The following is a 21,998-nucleotide window of genomic DNA, read 5'->3' as shown; positions in this document are numbered from 1 at the left end:
CTTTTCCTAAGTGATTTATTTTGTTTATTACACCTTACTGTCCTCTTCTGTGTTACATAAATCCTTCCAATATCACCATACTCTGCATAAAGCTCCCTAACACCTTTTCCTAAGTGATTTATTTTGTTTATTACACCTTACTGTCCTCTTCTGTGTTACATAAATCCTTCCAATATCACATACTCTGCATAAAGCTCCCTAACACCTTTTCCTAAGTGATTTATTTTGTTTATTACACCTTACTGTCCTCTTGTGTTACATAAATCCTTCCAATATCACCATACTCTGCATAAAGCTCCCTAACACCTTTTCCTAAGTGATTTATTTTGTTTATTACACCTTACTGTCCTCTTGTGTTACATAAATCCTTCCAATATCACCATACTCTGCATAAAGCTCCCTAACACCTTTTCCTAAGTGATTTATTTTGTTTATTACACCTTACTGTCCTCTTCTGTGTTACATAAATCCTTCCAATATCACCATACTCTGCATAAAGCTCCCTAACACCTTTTCCTAAGTGATTTATTTTGTTTATTACATCTTACTGTCCTCTTCTGTGTTACATAAATCCTTCCAATATCACCATACTCTGCATAAAGCTCCCTAACACCTTTTCCTTAGTGATTTATTTTATTACACCTTACTGTCCTAGTGTTAAATACAATCATCCCTATAAGACTCAGATGCCCAAGTCCCGGACATTTTGGGATCGGGTCTTCGGACGCTAAAAATGGCCCAAAATCAGAAAAAAAATAATAATAATAATAATCTCTATTTTAAATTTGCTGCGTGTACTTCCTCCAACATCTGCCCAAGCACCACGACATCCACCCCATTTCCCGCCTACCTACCATCATGAGTGCACGTTTCTCACCACAGCCACCCACGTTCTGGCTTTTGTGGTGTGCCGTACCTGCTGCGGGCCCTGTTGTTCTTCTGCTGCCTTAATCTGAACTTGGCGCACGGTGCAGACCAGCTGTGTTTTGGCTGTAGTTCCTCTGACGTCCACTAGAGCACCCCTGCAGCCACCCCATTTTCCACGTTTCTCACCACAGCCGCCCCCATGCTCGCTCTGTGGTGGTGCCATACCTTCTGCGGACTCTGCTGTTCCTCTGCTGCCTCTTACTGGTGTGTGTGATGATGGACCCACCGCCAGACAAGAGGAAACGAGTGGTTCTGACTCTGGAGAAGACAGAGATATTGGACGAGGTGGACGTGGGAGGGTCAACGTCACGCATCCTACTGGAATTCAACCTGGCCGGCTGTACCCTGTTTGATATCAAGAAATCCCGAGACAAACTCACGCGGTACACGGCAGACATCACATCAAAGACCAAACACAACGCAGAGGAAGGTTACGTACCCCCCCAGGTCTGCAGAAACTGACTGCTCTGTGCTGATGTGGTACCAACAACAACATACTGAGCTGAAGGCTGGTGCTGAGAAGTTCGCAGGGCTACACTACACCCCTGACTTCAAGGCATCTGAGGGTCGGCTCTTTGCATTCAATTTACGCCACGGCCTTACCAACTGTAAGTGCCATGGCGAAGCTCTGGAGGCCAACGAGGATGCAGTAGAGGAGTTAGGGCAGAAGGTGAAGGGCTTGGTTGACAGGGAGGGCCTCACTCTCGGTTAAGTCTACAACGCTGATGAAACTGGTCTATTCTATCGCTCTTTGCCTACAAACACCCTACCAGAGGAGACACAGAAGCGTGTACCCAGCCATAGCTCTGCAAACAACGGATATCTGCTTTGTGTTGTGCCAATGCTAACGGCATGCAAAGGCTCCAGCCCGTTATTGTTGGCCGTACAAAGCTGCCTTGGTGCCTTCATGGGGTGATGGATGCCCTTCCTGTCGTGTGGTACCATTCTGTGAAGGCTTGGTTCACTGCCAAGATCCTCAAAGACTGGTTCCACTGCCATTTCATCAAGGAGGTCATCCATTACCAGACACACACACTGGCAGTCCCACATAACCAGGTAAAGGCCCTCCTTCTCCTGGACAATGCACCTGTGCATTCGTGCGACAAGGAGTTGGTGGCTGAGAATGGCCGCATTAGGTGCATGTTTCTGCCACCTGATACAACTGCTCTCATCCAACCAATGGACCAACGAGTGATCGTGGCAACAAAGAGGCTGTTCCGACGGAAGTTCCTGGACGAGGTGATGGTTGTTCTTGAGGACGAGGACGAGCGCAGGGAGGGACGGGACACGCGAGGCCAGCGGACTGTGGAAAACCTTCGCCGCTACAACCTCAACTCAGCCACTTACAACTGGGCCAGTGCATGGAGGGAAGTCTCTGTCAAGACTCTGGAAAGTGTTTGGTCTCGTGTGCTTCTCAGAGCCGATGTGGTGAACGACTTTCTAGGTTTTGACGTGGATGACTTCCATGCGCGTCTTCGTGTGGCTGGCGATGAGGTGGATGTGGACGAAGTGCATGAGTGGCTGGATGACGACGAGGGTGATCCTGGGTGTCAGATCATGTCTGATATTGGCATTGCATCTGCTGTTGCAGGTACAAGTACCCAGGTGGAAGATTCTGACACTGACAGCAACGACGATGCGGACTCCTCCCAGCGCACCACTACTCCAGCCATCCCCAAGCTAAGTGCACTCCTGGAGCACGTCGAGTTCGTTCTGGACTGCCTGGAACAACTGGACTGCAACAGGGAGATGGGGTCCCTGGGACTTGTGGAGGAAGTGTGTGCTTTTAGGCAGCACATCATCAATCGCCAGAATCATTGTTCCTTACGTCAATCAACCATTGACACTTTCTTCAGGCCTGTGACCCCCGCCGTGCCCAACCCTGGCTCCACACCACTGCCTCACCTAGACAGGCTTCCACCTCCGAACCTCCGAGCCACAGCCCACCACATCAGCCACGGTGGAGTCACCACTGGACGTGAGTTTGTGGCTTTCTTCACAGTTGTCTGTAGTGGGCAGCCAATCACCACATCCCAGCGATGCGCCCCTCGGCCACCTGCAGCAGTTACTCTGTGGCACTGACACCAGCGATGCGCCCCTCGGCCACCTGCAGCAGTTACTCTGTGGCACTGACACCAGCGACGCGCCCCTCGGCCACCTGCAGCAGTTACTCTGTGGCACTGACAGTGAATAAACAGCAAGAACTCACCACTAGACCACATGGGAATTTACAGTGTCGTGTAGTGTTAAGAACAGAATGTGCAGTGTTAAGAAATTAGAATCCAGAGTGCAAAGGATTAAGTGCCGAGTGCAACACTGGTGAGTTTCAAATGCAGCGCAAGAAAGAACAGAATGTGCAGTGTTAAACAATTGTAATTCATTGTACACAGGCATAAGTGTAGCACAACACTGGATTAGTGTAGGTGCTTCAGCAGCACCTTCACCACTGTCACAGCCATACAGGAGGCGGGTTACTCTTTGTGACGGCCACGGGTGTGTTGTAAGTACCCTGTACACGGTTATATATTTTCCATACTCACTTCTAATTCCTCATTCCCTGGTTCCTTTTCATTTATTTCATGGCTTCTGTCCCTTATTTGTGTGCATAGGGTCTTAAACAGCTGCTGTGCAGGTCCGGTAGGGAGTTATGTAGGTGGCTTTCAGAGTCAGGCTGGGTTGGGGTCCATAAGTACCTGTCCAGGAGGCATTTTTCCAGTATCCGGACAAACCCAAGTTCCAGACATGCCTTGGGCTCTATTACATCAGATCTTGGAGGGATTACTGTACACCCGTCCCCCAAACACAGGCAGGCAGCTGAGACAGGACAACACACCCAGTTTACTCATCCACACACACACATTTATTCGTATCTTAGCCTCAAGGGGATATTAACTGTATCCAATAATAAGTCACTAAGGAAAAGGTGTTAGGGAGCTTCCTTACCTGACGAGAATACAGTAAACTCTCTATTCTCCATCATCGCAATATCCAGTGCTTTTTCTTGTCTCGATTAAAGCAATATTCAGCTCTGCCAAGGGACCCACCCAACGCTCCAAGCCTACCGTCGCTCCCTTCTCTTTTGTGGATGCCATACAGCGAGGATCTATCTATCTATTTATCTATCTATCTATAGCCCGACGCCCTAATCCCGCAAAGGGTGGCCGCAGACAAAACGTCTCCAAGTCACTCTGTCACCTACCATTTGACTGCCCTCCCCGCAACTCACTCCCCCCTCCCTCATATACCTCTCAACTCCATCCCTCGACCTCAGCCTCGGTCTACCCCTCCCTCCACCTCATCCTCAGTCTCCCCCTCCCTCCACTTCACCCACATACACCCTCTCGGCCAGTCTTTCGTTCTCTAGTTCTGTAATACACTGTTCAGACACATTCAGATGACGAGAGGATGGTGTTGCAATGAGGAGGGGTAGACTGCGATGGTTTGGGCATGTGGAGAGGATGGTGTTGCGATGAGGAGGGGTAGACTGAGATGGTCTGGGCATGTGGAGAGGATGGAGGATGATAACTGGATGCAGAAAGTGAGAAGGGTCAATATTAGGGGTACGGCTGTGAGATGTGGACCTAACGAGCTGGGATGAGGTCATAGAGTACAGAGAGGCTTTGTCATGTAGCACAATGTAATTTATGTACTCTTGGTGTAGCGGCAGCCATGTTACACCACCGCGTCTCTGTACACCACGCCTGATGCCTGTGCTTTTGTACTAAGCAGCTGTGTGGGTGTTTGAAAGCAGTTGATGACTCTGGGATTATATAGTGCAAAAACAGGCACTATCATTCCTATTTTTCTCTCCCTCTCTCTCCTCCTCTCTTTCTCTTCTCCCTCCTTCTCTCTGTCTCTCTCTGTTTGTGTCTCTCTCTCTCTTCTCATCCTCTGCCAATCAATCCTGTCCTCCTCTCTCTATCAGTCTCTCATTCTCTCTCTTCCCCTATCCTCCATCTCGACTCCCCTCCTCTCTGTTTCTCTCTCCTCTCTGTGTGTCTGTCTGCCTCTCTCTCTCTCTCTCTTTATTCCTCTTCACTATCAATTCTCTTCTTGTCTCCCTCTCTCTACCCTCCCTCTCCCTCTCTCTACCCTCCTCCCCACCCTCTCTCTTCCCCCTCCCCTCCCCTCCCTCCCTCTACCCTCCTTCCCACCCACTCTCTCTTCCCCCTCCCCTCTCTCTCTACCCTCCTTCCCACCCACTCTCTCTTCCCCCTCCCCTCTCCCTCCCCTCCCTACCCTCCTTCCCCTCCCTACCCTCCTTCCCACCCACTCTCTCTTCTCCCTCCCCTCTCTCTCCCTCTCTCTACCCTCCTCCCCTCCCTCTCTCTCTTCCCCCTCCCCCCTTTCTCTCCCTCCCTCTCCCCCTACTTACATGTGCAAAGCCAAGCCAGCCTCTCTGCTTTGGATAAAAGTCGGGCCGATGGATGTAAACATGACCTTTTATCGTGCCTCCGAACCCCGACCCGACCTTATAGAGGCCGTGGGCGTTGTGGAGGTAGAGGTAGTGACCATCGCAGGTCATAGTACTCTCCACCTTAGTCTCCTCACCATCTGCGAATTATTATTATTATTATTATTATTATCATCGTTATTATTATTATTATTATCATTATTAAGGTGTCGGAATACAGTATAGATAGATAGATAGATAGATAGATGACTAGACAGATAGACAGACAGATGAATAGAGAGAGAGACAGACAGACAGATAGATAGAAAGAGAGAGACAAACAGACATATAGATAGACAGATAGAGAGACAGACAGACAGACATATAAATAGACAGACAGATAGACAGATAGATAGACAGACAGATAGATAGATAGATAGACAGCCCTCCAACCCACCTGTCATAATCTTAACGCTGAATTTGTCAATAAGCGCTGAGTTGGGCACGCCACACTGAAGCCAGTCTGGTCGCGACGTCTTGCCGAGTAATACTGCATGTACGCTACGCTGAAGGAATGTTAATATTACCGGAACCTGTAGAGAGAGAGAGGGAGAGATTAGAGAGAGAGAGAGAGGGAGAGAAAGGGGGAGAGAGGAGAGAAGGGGAGGGAAGAGAGAGTAATACTGCATGTACACTACGCTGAAGGAATGTTAATATTACTGGAACCTGTAGAGAGAGAGAGGGAGAGAGATTAGAGAGAGAGAGAGAGGGAGAGGGAGAGAAAGGAGGAGAGAGGAGGGAAGAGAGTAATACTGCATGTACGCTATGCTGAAGGAATGTTAATATTACCGGAACCTGTAGAGAGAGAGGGAGAGAGATTAGAGAGAGAGAGAGGGAGAGAAAGGGGGAGAGAGGAGAGAAGGGGAGGGAAGAGAGAGTAATACTGCATGTACGCTACGCTGAAGGAATGTTAATATTACTGGAACCTGTAGAGAGAGAGAGAGGGAGAGAGATTAGAGAGAGAGAGGGGGAGAGAAAGGGGGAGAGAGGAGAGAAGGGGAGGGAGGAAGAGAGAGTAATACTGCATGTACGCTATGCTGAAGGAATGTTAATATTACTGGAACCTGTAGAGAAAGAGAGGGAGAGAGATTAGAGAGAGAGAGGGGGAGAGAGAGAGAGAGAGAGAGAGAGAGAGAGAGGGAAGATCAAGCAATATTTCATGTACACTACGCAATAGGGAGGCTGCCGGAGATTGAGCAGCATAGAGATTTTTATATTTTGCCATGTAATGATTGCTGCCAGAGATCAAGCAGCATGGAGAGCTGCAATTAGGTGGCCAATAATAACTGCCCACTCTCTATCTATCTATCAATTTATCTATCCATCTATCTATCTGTGAGGTCATCAAAATATCTATGTCTACCTATCAATCTATCAATCATTCAATCTATCTATCTATCTATAGCCCGACGCCCTAATCCCGCAAAGGGTGGCCACAGACAAAATGCCTCCAAGTCACTCTGTCACCCACCATTTGACTCCCCTCCCCCCAACTCACTCCCCCCTCCCTCATATACACCTCTCGACTCCATCCCTCCACCTCAACCTCGGTCTACCCCTCCCTCTCCCTGCTCAATCTATCTATCTATCTATCTATCGACCCACCTGGATGCTCTGCGTAGCCAGCTGTCGCGAGGTCATCAATATATCTATCTATCATTCAATCTACCTATCTACCACTCAATCTATTTATCTATCTATCTATCTATCGACCCACCTGGATGCTCTGCGTAGCCAGCTGTCACAAGGTCATCAATATATCTATCTATCAATCATTCAATCTACCTAACTACCACTCTATCTATCCATCTATCTATCTATCTATCGACCCACCTGGATGCTCTGCGTAGCCAGCTGTCGCGAGGTCATCAATATATCTATCTATCAATCATTCAATCTACCTATCTACCACTCAATCATTCAATCTACCTAACTACCACTCTATCTATTCATCTATCTATCTATCTATCGACCCACCTGGATGCTCTGCGTAGCCAGCTGTCGCGAGGTCATCAGTATGTCGGACGTCGCCCTCAGGAATTTCCCCGTCTCCCCTCTGGCCACGACCAACGACAGTAAACAAGCGCATGCCACGCCAACGAGAGGAGACGAAGGGCAGTTAAGAACGTCCCCATTGCTCGCTGTGGCCAGGCGTAGGAGGAGACTAAAGAGTGCGTCTGGAAGAGAGAGAGGAGAGAGTTAGAGAGTGTTAGAGAGAGAGGGAGTGTGCGGGACAGGGAGAGAGAGGGAATGTTAAGCATGTCTTCGTTACTTGCTGTGGCCAGGCATAGGAGGAGGCTAAAGAGTGCGTCTGGAAGAGAGAGAGGAGAGAGTTAGAGAGTGTTAGAGAGAGAGAGAGAGAGAGAGAGAGAGAGAGAGAGTAGTAAGAGGTTGAACAATGTATCTGGAATTGAGAGAGAGTTGAGAGTGAGTGTGAGAGGGAGAGAGAGAGGTGAGAGTGAGTGTGAGAGAGAGAGAGAGAGAGAGATGGATTGTCAGTAAGAGGACAGAGGCATGTAGATAGATAGACAGATAGATAGATAGATGGATGACTAGAGAAACAGAAGATGGAAATAGAGGGAGGTTGGGGAAAGGGCAGCTTGATGGTGAGGAGAAAAATGAAATGGAGAGGAAAGTGTGTGAGTTGAAGAGGTGAGAGAGGGGGAGGGAGGGAGAGAGAGAGACAGACATGTAGATAGATAGATACAAAGATAGATAGACAGATAGATGGTCAGATACGACAGACATACGTGGATGAATAGATAGACAGACAGACAGACAGACAGACAGACAGATAGATAGATATGTAGGTATAGATGGACAGATAGATAAAAATGAGATTGATAGATAGATAGATAACATGCCTTACCAATGACTTCCGGTGGTTCGTTGCGGAGAGCCTCAGGTTGTTGACCTTGTAAGATATCCAGCAAGGCTTCCAACGCTCGTATGCAGAGAGCGGGATACGCAGAAACGGACCCTCGTATCAGCTCGTACACGCTCACCAGTCCCAGTCCCACCATCTGAGAGAGAGAGAGAGGGGAGTACAAGCTATTACCATCGACCTTAAGCAAAAAGAGGTCCATTAGGGTCGGTTTGTGTTTGTTTAGAGAGCCGGATACGCAGAAACGGACCCTCATATCAGCTCGTACACGCTCACCAGTCCCAGTCCCACCATCTGAGAGAGAGAAAGAGGAGTACGAACCATTATTATTGACCTTAAGCAAACTGGGTTCCTTTAGCGTCGGTTTCTGCTTGTACAGAGAGCCAGACAGACCAGACCCTCGGAAAGCTCGTCCTCTCTCCCCAGTCCCACCATCTGTTAAGGAGAAACGAATATACGAACATTACTATCGACCTTAAGTAAACTGGGTTCCTTTAGCATCTGTTTCTGTTTGTTTAGAGAGCCGGACAGACAGACACAGACTCTCGGAAACCTCGTACTTTCTCCCCAGTCCCAGTCCAACCATCTGTTAAGGAGAAACGAATATACGAACATTACTATCGACCTTAAACAAACTGGGTTCCTTTAGCATCTGTTTCTGTTTGTTTAGAGAGCCGGACAGACAGACACAGACCCTCGGAAACCTCGTCCTCCCTCCCCAGTCCCAGTCCAACCATCTGTCAAGGAGAAACGATTATACAAACATTATTATCGCGTTACTATCGACCTTAATCAAACTAAGGTCCACTGGTGTCTGTTTCTGCTTGTTTCAAGAGCCTGAGAGACAGACACACACCCTCAGAAACCTCGTCCTCTCTCCCCAGTCTCAGTCCCACCATCTGTTAAGGAGAAACGAATATACGAACATTACTATCGACCTTAAGCAAACTGGGTTCCTTTAGCATCTGTTTCTGTTTGTTTAGAGAGCCGGACAGACAGACACAGACTCTCGGAAAGCTCGTGCTCTCTCCCCAATCCCAGTCCGACCATCTGTTAAGGAGAAACGAATATACGAACATTAATGTACTATCGACCTTAAGCAAACTGGGTTCCTTTAGCATCTGTTTCTGCTTGTACAGAGAGCCGGACAGAAGACACAGACTCTCGGAAAGCTCGTCCTCTCTCCCCAGTCCTAATCCAACCGTCTGTAAAGGAGAAACGATTATATGAACATTATTATTGCGATGCTGTCGACCTTAATCAAACTAAGGTCCACTAGGGTCTGTTTCTGCTTGTTTCGAGAGCCTGAGAGACAGACACACACCCTCGGAAAGCTCGTCCTCTCTCCCCAGTCCCAGTCCAACCATCTGTTAAGGAGAAACGAATATACGAACATTACTATCGACCTTAAGCAAACTGGGTTCCTTTAGCATCTGTTTCTGTTTGTTTCGAGAGCCTGAGAGACAGACACACACCCTCGGAAAGCTCGTCCTCTCTCCCCAGTCCCAGTCCAACCATCTGTTAAGGAGAAACGATTATACAAACATCATCATCAACCATCTAATTCTATTCCCAGCCTCAAAATCAATGTAAGGCTTATTTCATTCCCATCTCTGACTTATTCTTAGATGATGGGAGTGAGAGACTGATGAGGAGAGCGTATGTGAGTGAGGTGGAGGGAGGGAGAGGGAGGGGGAGGCCAAGGATGAGATGGAGGGATGGAGTGGAGAGGTATATGAGAGAGGGGGGTGTGAGCTGGGGGGATGGAGAGTGAGAGACTGATGAGGAGAGTGTATGTGAGTGAGGTGGAGGGAGGGAGAGGGAGGGGGAGGCCAAGGATGAGATGGAGGGATGGAGTGGAGAGGTATATAAGAGAGGGGGGTGTGAGCTGGGAGCAGGGCAGTGAAATGGCGGGGGACAGGGTGACATGGAGGTGATTTGTTTGTGGCCACCCCTTACAGGACTGAGGCGTCTGGCAATAGATAGATAGATAGGGATGAGGTAGGGTTGAATAAGGAGAGAGAGAGAGACCTAACGCTGGGAATAAACAGCAAATGAGCATACATTAAGGCACTGCAAACGGTCTCTAACACATGCTGAGAGAGAGAGAGAGAGAGTGGCAAAGACAGAAAGAGACAGTGAGAGAGAAATAAAGCTATGTATGCTAGAGAAAGACAGAGAGAGAGAGAGAGAGAGAGAATTAAAGCTATCTCTAACCTTCATGTGTCTGAGATGGAGAGAGAGAGAGACAGAGAGTGGCAGAGAGGAAGAGAGAAATAGAGAGAGAGAGAGAGAGAGAGGAAGAGAGAAATAAAGAGAGGAAGAGAGAAATAAAGAGAGAGAGAGAGAGAATTAAAGCTGTCTCTAACCTTTGGGAGCTGCAGAGAATTATCCTTAGCCTTCTCTGTGTCGTCATCTGTGTCTGAGTCCGAAGGCAGAGGCTGTGTAGTCGCGAGGTACACCCCCTGTGCGTGTCTGGCTGCCTGTTCCAGTACCAAACCACGCACATGGGCGTACACAGCCAACGATGAGGGGTTTCCGGGCATGCTGAGGGCTGGGACAGGCGTGGCACAGGCGTTGGTACCACCGCCACCACCACTGCCACCACCACCACCACCACCGCCATCACCCTGGAAAAGAATAATAATAATAATAATAATAAATACTACTACTACTACTACTGTACTAATATTATTCTATCTATCTATCTATTGCCAGACGCCTCAATCCCGTTTGGGGTGGCCACAAACAAATCGCCTCCAAGTCGCCCTGTCCCCCGCCATTTCACTGCCCTGCTCCCAACTCACACCCCCCTCTCTCATATACCTCTCCACCACATCCCTCCATCTCATCCTCGGCCTCCCCCTCCCTCTTCCCCCCTCCACCTCACTCACATACACTCTCCTCATCAGTCTCTCACCCTCCATCCCCCCAGCTCACACACCCCCCTCTCTCATATACCTCTCCACCCCATCCCTCCATCTCATCCTCGGCCTCCCCCTCCCTCTTCCCCCCTCCACCTCACTCACATACACTCTCCTTGTCAGTCTTTCACCCTCCATCCTCTCCACATGGCCATCACTAATAATAAAAATCATCATCATCATCATCATCAAAACGCCAATTACATTATAATGGTAAAAAAATGATGATGATAATAATGATGATGATGATGATGGTGATGATGATGATGATGCACAAACGCACTCACCATCCACACACCCTGACCGACGGCACAGAGGTGGCAGTACGCATCCGAGAAATCAAGGCAGGGAAAGACGTGGACAGAATCGCTGAAGGAAGGCTCCATGTCTTCCGCAAGGCCTGCCCTCTGGGGTCGCGCTTCTTGGTCTGGTGTTGTTGCGGTTGGTGGTGGTGGTGGTGGTGGTGGTGGTGGTTGCACTTCTTGGTCTGGTGTTGTTGTGGTTGGTGGTGGTGGTGGTGGTGGTGGTGGTGGTGGTCGTGCGTCTTGGTGTGCTGTTGTGGTTGGTGGTGGTGGTGTTAGTGGTGGTGATGGTGTTAGTGGTGGTTGTGGTGGTGTTAGTGGTGGTAGTGATCTTGTTGCTGTTGTTGTTGTAGTCGTTCCTTGTTCGTCTCTCCATTGGGGTCGCGCTTCTTGGTGTGGTGTTGTGGCTGGTGGTAGTGGTGGTGGTCTTGTTGTTGTAGTCACTCCTAGTTCATCTAAACATGATCCCGAACAAACACAGGCGTCTTCTTTAGGGTCGGGAGTGAGTTGATGGTCGTTTTCACCTCCTGGCAGCTCCCCAGACTCATTATACTCGTCCCACCGCATGAAGGGGTCCCACTCTAACGATGGCTGGTTAACGAGTGGCTTAATTGCTCGTTTACCTCCCTCGTTCACTCCCTCATCATCAGGCAACTGTTCTAGGTGACTTGAATGTACGATTATTTCCTCTTCAACTCTATAATCACCTCCCAAGTCGTTATCTTTAGTGTTTAATGGTCTAATTGCTCGTTTACCTTGCTTAATTGCTTGTTTCCCTCCCTCATCACCAGTAAATTGCTCTGGGTGATTGGCTTGTATCATCGTTTGCTCCTCAGTGCTATAATGACCTCCAATGACCTCGTTCCCACACCTTAATGGTCTAGTTGATTGTTTACCTTGCTCGTTCACCTCATCATCAGGCAATTGTTCTAAGTGACTTGATTGTATGATCATTTCCTCGTTAACCCTATAATCACCTTCCACGTCGTTATTTCCACAGGTTAATGGTGTAATTGGTCGTCTCTCTTCCTCCTTCCCTCCCTCGTCGCCTTCATAATGAGTGAATCGTTCTAGGTCCTTCCCTTGTACAGTCATTTGCTCTTCAGTGCTATAACGATCTCCAACGACCTCATTCTCAAAGCTTAATGGCCTAATTGGTCGTTGCCCTTCCTTATTCCATCCCTCGTTGCCTTCGTAATGGGTGAATCGTTCCACAGGCTTTCCTTTTACAATCATTTGCTCTTCAACTCTATAATCACCTTCCATGTCGTTATTTCCGCAGCCTAATGGCCTAATTGGTCGTTTCCCTTCCTTGTTCCATCCCTCATTCCCTTCCTCGTCAGTGAATCGTTCCACAGGCTTTCCTTTTACGATCATTTGCTCTTCAGCTCTATAATCACCTTCCAAGTTGTTATTTCCACAGCTTAATGGCCTAATTGGTAGTTTCCTTTCCTCATCCCCTCCCTCTTGCAGCATCGCCAACTCAGCACCTACAGAATATTGTCTCCAGTCTCTTCTATCTCCCTGCAGCATCGCCAACTCAGCCCCCTCTTGTCTCCTGTCTATATTTCTATCCTCTTGCAGTGCCGCCAACTCAGCCCCTACGGAACATCGTCTACGGCCGCTCCACATCACCCCAGGCTTCATCCAGGAGGTAGAGTTATTCAGACTGTGTTCGCTGACGCTTGTGCGGATTTTAAATGGACCTGTGCGGGTTTCCTGGTCCAGAGAGATGGATGATGATGATGAGGGATGGTTACCTTGCCCCCCTCGTTCATGACCCACCGGTGGTTTGCCTGAACGAGGTGAATGGTGCTCGTTAGGGTCGTTTAAAAAGACAGTCACAGGTACAGGACATGGTGGAAATTGACTCTGCCCCCCTCGTTCATGACCCACTGGCTGTCTGGCTGATTGAGTTGAACGACCTCTATCAGGGTCGTTAAGGGAGGAGGTCACAGGTACAAGACATGTTGGAAATCGACTCTCTTCCCCCTGGCTAAGTTCCCCAAGGACTGACGATGAGGGATCTACGTTTAAATCCTTCTCATTTAAATTCTTAGGATCTCTGGATGAAGGATGTGGGTTCGGATCCTCTTCAATAGGACTCTGAAGCAGTGCTGGTGTAGGATATCTCTGTGTATCCTTCTCACTGGTATTTCCTTGGATTTTGGCAGTAGGATAGGCTGTAGGATTCCTTTCACTGGCACTTTGAAGGACTTTAAAGGAAGGATATTGGCTTGGCTCCTCTTCTGAAGGACTCGCAGGGACTGTGGTCGAAGGATAACGATGTGGTTCCTTCTTACAGTGACTAACAAGTGACGGAAATGATGTAAGTTCACCCTTCTCTTCCAAAGGGCTCGCAGGCACGGTCGTCAAAGGATAACGAGGCTGTTCCTTCTCACAACGACCATCAGATGACACAAACGATGCCAGCTCCCCCTTCTCTTCCTTCGGCCAAGTTGGTACGATGGATTTCCTCGCATACTGCAATGGGTAATCACTGGAAAGGGTGGCCAGCGAATGTCTCCTAGTCTGGACCTTCGATGGACCTTGTTTACTGGCCCCTGGAACGGTTGGACCCCCAGCTGGACCAAGTAGTGTCCCGGTCCGCCACTGAAGCCCAATTGGGACATCTAGGGAGAGCCGTCGACCTCCCCCCCTGGCTGATAGTGGACCCTCTCTCACTCTCTCCCCTGAACCGGTCCACCAATGTAACCCCGCCGGGACATCGAGGGAATACCGTCGATTTTTGGCCCTAGCGGATGGTGCCCCGGCCTTTATACGATCCCCGCCCCCCTGCTCCGCCTCGTTCAGGTTTCCCCCTTGCAGTAACACCCGGTACGACCTGTTGCTCACGTTGCAAATCCGGTCGTCTGCAATTGCCTGGTTTCTGTTACTCATGGTCCACACGATTTTCAAAGCTGTAGCACCTCCTCTGTCCTCAATTCCCTCGTCGTCGTCTTCTTCTTTTCTCCGTTCTTCGTCTTCCCTCCTTATTATATCAATTTCTCCTCCTCCTCTTCTTCCTTCTCTTCTGTTTTTTCTCCTTCCTCCTCCTCCTCTTCTTCTGTTTTCTCTCCCTCCTCCTCCTTCTCTTCTTCTTCTTCTCCTCCTCTTCCTCTTCTATTTTTTCTCCTTCCTCCTCCTCCTCCTCTTCTTCTCCTCCTCCTCCTCTTCTTCTCCTCCTCCTTTTCTTTCTCCTCCTCTAATTCTCCTTCCTCCTCTTCTTATTCTTTCTCTTCCTCCTCTTCTTCTTCTTCCTCTTGAACTTTTTCTCCTTCCTCCTCCTCCTTTTCTTCTTCCCCTTCCTCCTCCTCTTCTATTTTTTCTTCTTCCTCCTCCTCTAATTCTCCTTCCTCTTCTTCTATTTTTCAACTATCTCCTCCTCTTCTTATTCTTCCTCCTCCTCCTCTTCTCCTCTCTCTTCCTCTCTTCTTCTTCTTCCACAAAGTGCTTTATAATACTAATAAATATACACACACAGATCTCCTCTCTACACACTCTCTACACACTGCCATCTACTTCTTTACACTGCCAACTCTCTCTCTCTAAAGCCTGGACACAACTGACCATAACAGAAGCATAGGTTTTAAATACCTCTTGGTTACACCCACTACACGGAGAAGCACACCTACACCCACACCCACACACACCCACATACATATACACACACATACACACACACACACACACACAACCATTTATACAGGAGAAGCTTTGAGTGTAACATCTGTACTCACACACACACACACACACACACACACACACAGGCCAAGCTTTGAGTGTGACATCTGAAGACTTACACACACACACACACACACACACACACACACACACACACACACACACACACACACACACAGGCCAAGCTTTGAGTGTGACATCTGAAGACTTACACACACACACACACACACACACACACACACACACACACAGGCCAAGCTTTGAGTGTGACATCTGAAGACTTACACACACACACACACACACACACACACACACACACACACACACACACACACACACACACACACAGAACCACTTATACAGGCCAAGCTTTGAGTGTGACATCTGAAGACTTACACACACACACACACACACACACACACACACACACACACACACACACACACACAGAGGCCAAGCTTTGAGTGTGACATCTGAAGACTTGTTAAGGACTGCACAGCCAATAGCAACCCAGGTCATTTTAGGCAGGGCTTGGTTGGATTAGGTCATCTTGGGTTGGGTTGGCTTCAGTTGGCTTAGGTCAAGACGGATCAGGTTAGGCTGGGTTAGAATAGGTCAGTTTAGGTTGGGTTATATTTCCTTAGGTCAGGCTGGGTTAGATTAGGTCATTTTAGGCTTGGCTGGGTTGGGTCAGATTAGGTTAAGTAAGGATGGAAGGAAGGAAGGATGGAAGGAAGGATGGAAGGATGGAAGGAAGGATGGAAGGAAGGATGGAAGGAAGGATGGAAGGAAGGATGGAAGGAAGGATGGAAGGAAGGATGGAAGGATGGAAGGAAGGAAGGAAGGATGGAAGGAAGGAAGGAAGGATGGAAGGAACGATGGAAGGAACGATGGAAGGAAGGAAGGATGGACAGAAGGTAGGAAGGATAGAAGGAAGGAAGGATGGAAGGAAGGAAGGAAGGATGGATGGATGGATGGAAGGAAGGAAGGATGGATGGAAGGAAGGAAGGAAGGAAGGAAGGATGGATGGAAGGAAGGAAGGATGGATGGAAGGAAGGAAGGAAGGAAGGATGGAAGGAAGGAAACATGGAAGGAAGGAAGGTAGGGTCAGGTTGGGTTAGGGTAAGTTAGGTTAGGTATGAGGAGGTTAGGCTGGGTTAGGTTGGGTTGGATTAGGTCATTTTAGGCTTGGCTGGGTTGGGTTGGGTTGGGTTAGGTTAGGTTAGGTGAGACTGGGTGAGATTAGGTCACTTTAGGCTGGGTTAGGGTGAGTTAGGTTAGGCATGGGGAGGTTAGGTGAGATTATGTGAGGTTATATATAGTTAGACTGGGTTAGGTGACACACACACACACACACACACACACAATTATGCTACACTACACTACATGCACACACCTATATCCTTTCACATACACACACACACACACACACACACACACACACAATTATGCTACACTACACTACACGTACACACCTATATCCTCTTTTCACACACACACACACACACACACACACACACACACACACACACACACACACACACTCACACAATTATGCTACACTACACTACACACACACACCTATATCCTCTTTTCACACACACACACACACACACACACACACACACACACACACACACAATTATGCTACACTACACTACATGCACACACCTATATCCTTTCACACACACACACACACACACACACACACACACACACACACACACACACACACACAATTATGCTACACTACACTACACGCACACACCTATATCCTCATTTTTCACACACACACACACACACACACACACAATTATGCTACACTACACTACACGCATACACCTATATCCTTTCACACACACACACACACACACACACACACACACACACACACACAATTATGCTACACTACACTACACACACACACCTATATCCTTTCACACACACACACACACACACACACACACACACACACACACACACACTCACACAATTATGCTACACTACACTACACACACACACCTATATCCTCTTTTCACACACACACACACACACACACACAGACACACACACACACACACACACACACACACACACACACACACACACACACACTCCACCCATCACTCTATTGTCTGGCTCTCTTTACCACACCCTCCTTATCTCTCTCTCTCTCTCTCTCTCACCTTCTTCTTCCTGTCTTTATGAAACCTCTTCGACTTTCTTCTTATTTTATGTCGATCTTTCTTCTTCCTGCAAAAAAAAACATTATTATTATTATTATTATTATTATTACTACTACTACTACTGCTGCTACTACTACTACTACTACTACCACCATCACCATCATTACAATCATTATTATTATTATTATTATTATTATTATTATTACTACTACTACTACTTCTACTACTACCACCACCATCACCATCATTACAATCACAATCATCATTATTATTATTATTACTACTACTACTACTACTACCACCATCATTACAATCATCATTATTATTATTATTATTATTATTATTATTATTATTACTACTACTACTACTGCTGCTACTACTGCTACTACTACTACCACCATCATTACAATCATCATTATTATTATTATTATTATTATTATTATTATTACTACTACTGCTGCTACTACTGCTACTACTACTACTACCACCATCATTACAATCATCATTATTATTATTATTATTATTATTATTATTATTACTACTACTACTACTACTACTACTACTACTACCACCACCACCACCATCATAATCATCATTATTATTATTATTATTACTACTACTACTATTACTACTACTACCACCACCACCACCACCACCACCATCATTACAATCGTCATCATCATTATTATCATTATTACTATTATTATTAGTAACTCATTACAGAAGGTGAAAATTTGTTCTTAATCCCTGTCCAACTTTGACTTATTCTGTACAATTTTAATCTAGTATAAAAAAGGAAGATGAAGGAAGGAGGGAAGGAAGGAAGGAAGGAAGGAAGGAAGGAAGGATGGAAGGAAGGAAGGCAGGCAGGAAGGAAGGAAGGAGGGAAAGAAAGAATGAATGAATGAAGGATGTTACTTGTGGATGGATGGACAGACAGACATACAGACCATCAGATAGATAGACAGACAGATAGATCAACTTCCACCCCACCACCCACCTCTGGTCCGGCACAACTCTATAGAGGGAGTGGAAATCAGCTCGTAGACGGTCCCCATCTTTCACATACAGTCCAACACGCGCTCGGATATTCCCGGCAGACGCAGCAACCCTTTCCGCCGACCCCAGACCTCCCCCCTGCCCATCCGATGACCCCGATCCTTCCGACTTCTCTTCCGCTGGCATGATGGATGGATGGATGGTCAGAGGAGTGTCCTACCTCTTCCCCATATCCTGTAATAAAGGAGAATAAACTGGTTAGGTAAAGGAGCTCGCATTTATCTGAAATCATTATTAGAATATCTATCTATCTACTGCCCCTCAATCCCATAAGGGGTGGCCACAAACAAATCGCCTCCATGTCACCCTGTCCCCTGCCATTTCACTGCCCTCCTCCCAAATCACATCCCCCTCTCTCATATACCTCTCCACTCCATCCCTCCATCTTATCCTTGGCCTCCCCCTCCCTCTCCCCCCCTCCACCTCACTCACATACACTTTCCTCATCAGTCTCTCACTCTCCATCCTCTCCACATGGCCAAACCACCTCAGTGTGTTTCTCCTAACGCTTCCTATCACATCCACATCCACACCACAACTCTCCTTCACTTCCTCATTTGTCAGTCTGTCTCTCCATGTAACTCCACATCCACACCACAACGCTCCTTCACTTCCTCATTTGTCAGTCTGTCTCTCCATGTAACTCCACATCCACACCACAACGCTCCTTCACTTCCTCATTTGTCAGTCTGTCTCTCCATGTAACTCCACATCCACACCACAACGCTCCTTCACTTCCTCATTTGTCAGTCTCTCTCTCCATGTAACTCCACATCCACACCACAACGCTCCTTCACTTCCTCATTTGTCAGTCTGTCTCTCCATGTAACTCCACATCCACACCACAACACTCCTTCACTTCCTCATTTGTCAGTCTGTCTCTCCATGTAACTCCACATCCACACCACAACACTCCTTCACTTCCTCATTTGTCAGTCTGTCTCTCCATGTAACCACATCCACACCACAACACTCCTTCACTTCCTCATTTGTCAGCCTGTCTCTCCATGTAACTCCACATCCACACCACAACACTCCTTCACTTCCTCATTTGTCAGTCTGTCTCTCCATGTAACTCCACATCCACACCACAACACTCCTTCACTTCCTCATTTGTCAGCCTGTCTCTCCATGTAACTCCACATCCACACCACAACGCTCCTTCACTTCCTCATTTGTCAGTCTGTCTCTCCATGTAACTCCACATCCACACCACAACACTCCTTCACTTCCTCATTTGTCAGTCTGTCTCTCCATGTCACTCCACATCCACACCACAACACTCCTTCACTTCCTCATTTGTCAGTCTGTCTCTCCATGTGACTCCACAGGCTCCTCTCAAATAACTCATTTCCACTGCTCTCACTCTTGACTTGTGTCCTTCCAACAACGTCCAAGTTTCACTTCCATACGTTAGAGTTGGTATCACAATACTGTCATGTAGTAACTTTTTCACTTCCATGCTCACTTCCCTGTTTCTTATCACTGCTTTCAAAGAACCAGCAACCTTTCTTCCCTGCTGTACCCTTTCAAGCACTTCACCCTCCAAACCTCCATCCTTACTCATCACACTACCCAAGTACTTAAACGTACTCACATTTTCCAATTCCTCACCATCCAACCTCACTGTACATTCCCTGACTTCACCTCTCTCAAAGACCATCACTTTACTCTTCCCTACATTCACCATTAGATTCCGTTTCTTACACACTCTCTCAAACTCATCCACCAAGCCTTGCAGCTCCCCTTCATCTTCACTCAACAACACAGTATCATCTGCAAACAACAGTACAGGGAATTTCCAAACACTATCCTCTCTCACCAGGGCCACTCCAACATCCACTACCCTACCTTGTACCTCTTTTATTACCCCATCCATGTACAGATTGAACAACCATGGAGACATGACACATCCCTGTTTCAACCCAACCTTCAAAGAGAAAAATTCACTCAGTTCACCATCCACACGCACTGCAGCCTTCGCACCATCGTACATACTCTTCACAGCATTCAACAACTTCCCATCTACTCCATATATTCTTAACACTTTCCACAATCCTTGTCTATCCACCCTGTCATATGCTTTCTCCAAATCCATGAAAGCCGCATACAACTTCTTTCCCTTCTCTAGAAACTTTTCCACTAAAGATCTAAGAATGAATATCTGATCTACACAACTTCTTCCCTTCCTAAAGCCTCCCTGTTCTTCTCCAACTAATCCCTCTGTTCTTTCTCTAACTCTGTCAATAAGTATCCTACCATACACTGATCTACACAACCTCTTCCCTTCCTAAAACCTCCCTGTTCTTCTCCAACTAATTCCTCTGTTCTTTCTCTAACTCTGTCAATAAGTATCCTACCATACACTTTTCCTATTACATTAAGAAGACAAATGCCAACTATGATTACCACACACTTCTTTTTCCCCTTTTCCTTTGTACAAGGGAATAATTATACCTGACTTCCAATCCTCCGGGACTCTACCTTCCTTCCAGGTCAATCTGCACATCTTCCATATCCATTCTACTACTATCTCTCCCCCATGCTTCAGCATTTCACCACACACTCCATCAATTCCTGGGGCTTTCCCTGATTTAACTTTCTTCATTGCTTCCACAACTTCTATCCTACTGATTTCTTCCTGTCTTCTCACCTCCCTCCTTCTTCCAGCCATTCCCCAGCCACTTATACTCGCATTACTTCCATCCTCTATGTTCAACAATTCCTTAAAGTGTTCTCTCCATCTGCTCACTTTTTCTCCCTTCTCCACTAGTAATCTACCATTTTTATCTTTCACTCCCCTGCTAACTTCACTTCCACCCTGTCTAACTCTCTTTACCTCTTTCCAGAACATTTTCTTACAGTCCCTCCACTTTACACTCAAATTCCTTTCAAATTCCTCATCCACTCTCTTCTTACTCTCTCTTACTAATCTTTTCACCTCTCTCTTTCTTTCCACATATAACTCCCTCTTCCGCCTCTCAACTTCTTCCACGCCCCTATTTCTCATCCATTCATTGTATGCTTTCTTCTTTTGTGCCACAGCCTGTCTCACCTCTTCAGTCCACCACGCTGTTCCTTGCACCCCCCTCCGTCTTCTCTTCCTTCCACACATCACATCACATGCTGCACATATTTCTTCTGTAAATATCCTACACACACCTTCCACGTCTCCCATCTGCTCCAATCCATATTTGCCCAATCGTTCCTCCACTTCCCTCTTATACTCTGCCTTTTTCTCATCCTCTTGTAACCTTTCCACTCGCCTTGGAACTACTCCTTCCTCTCGTCTTTCCCTTCTTCTATTTCTCCACACACACATACATACACACACACACACACACACACACATGCACACACACACACACACACACACACACACACACACACACACACACACACAAGAACTAACCAAAATATGCTCCATTAATCACACACATTCCCTCCATCTCATCCTCAGTCTCCCCCTCCCCCCCTCCTCACTCATATACTCTCCTAGTTAGTCTCTCACTCTTCATCCCCCCAACTTACAACCCCCTCTCTCATATACCTCTACACTCCATCTCATCCTCAGTCTCC

The 21,998-nt window shown here is 47.2% G+C and overlaps 1 protein-coding gene across 1 annotated transcript in view; it reads right to left on the bottom strand.

Moving 5' to 3' along the window:
• Nucleotides 1-18,586, bottom strand: part of hiw (MYC binding protein highwire) — a 116,539-nt gene extending 97,953 nt beyond the window's left edge. The window contains exons 1-7 of the mRNA XM_080280059.1: nt 18,361-18,586; nt 17,361-17,427; nt 10,634-10,894; nt 8,250-8,403; nt 7,358-7,557; nt 5,778-5,913; nt 5,303-5,481 (exon numbers count right to left, since the gene is read on the bottom strand). Of these exons, the coding sequence (XP_080136185.1) occupies nt 5,303-5,481; nt 5,778-5,913; nt 7,358-7,557; nt 8,250-8,403; nt 10,634-10,894; nt 17,361-17,427; nt 18,361-18,545 (1,182 nt within the window). The 5' untranslated portion in view covers nt 18,546-18,586. The remainder of the gene's footprint in view (nt 1-5,302; nt 5,482-5,777; nt 5,914-7,357; nt 7,558-8,249; nt 8,404-10,633; nt 10,895-17,360; nt 17,428-18,360) is intronic.
• Between the last annotated feature and the right edge of the window lie 3,412 nt (nt 18,587-21,998).

Source organism: Coenobita brevimanus, chromosome 9 (genome assembly GCF_032717465.1).
Source record: "Coenobita brevimanus isolate Jiangsu-jjx chromosome 9, ASM3271746v2, whole genome shotgun sequence".
NCBI classification, from domain to species: Eukaryota; Metazoa; Arthropoda; class Malacostraca; order Decapoda; family Coenobitidae; genus Coenobita; species Coenobita brevimanus.
The sequence above is the reverse complement of the archived record's forward strand: the minus strand, read 5'-3'. Positions and strand labels throughout refer to the sequence as shown.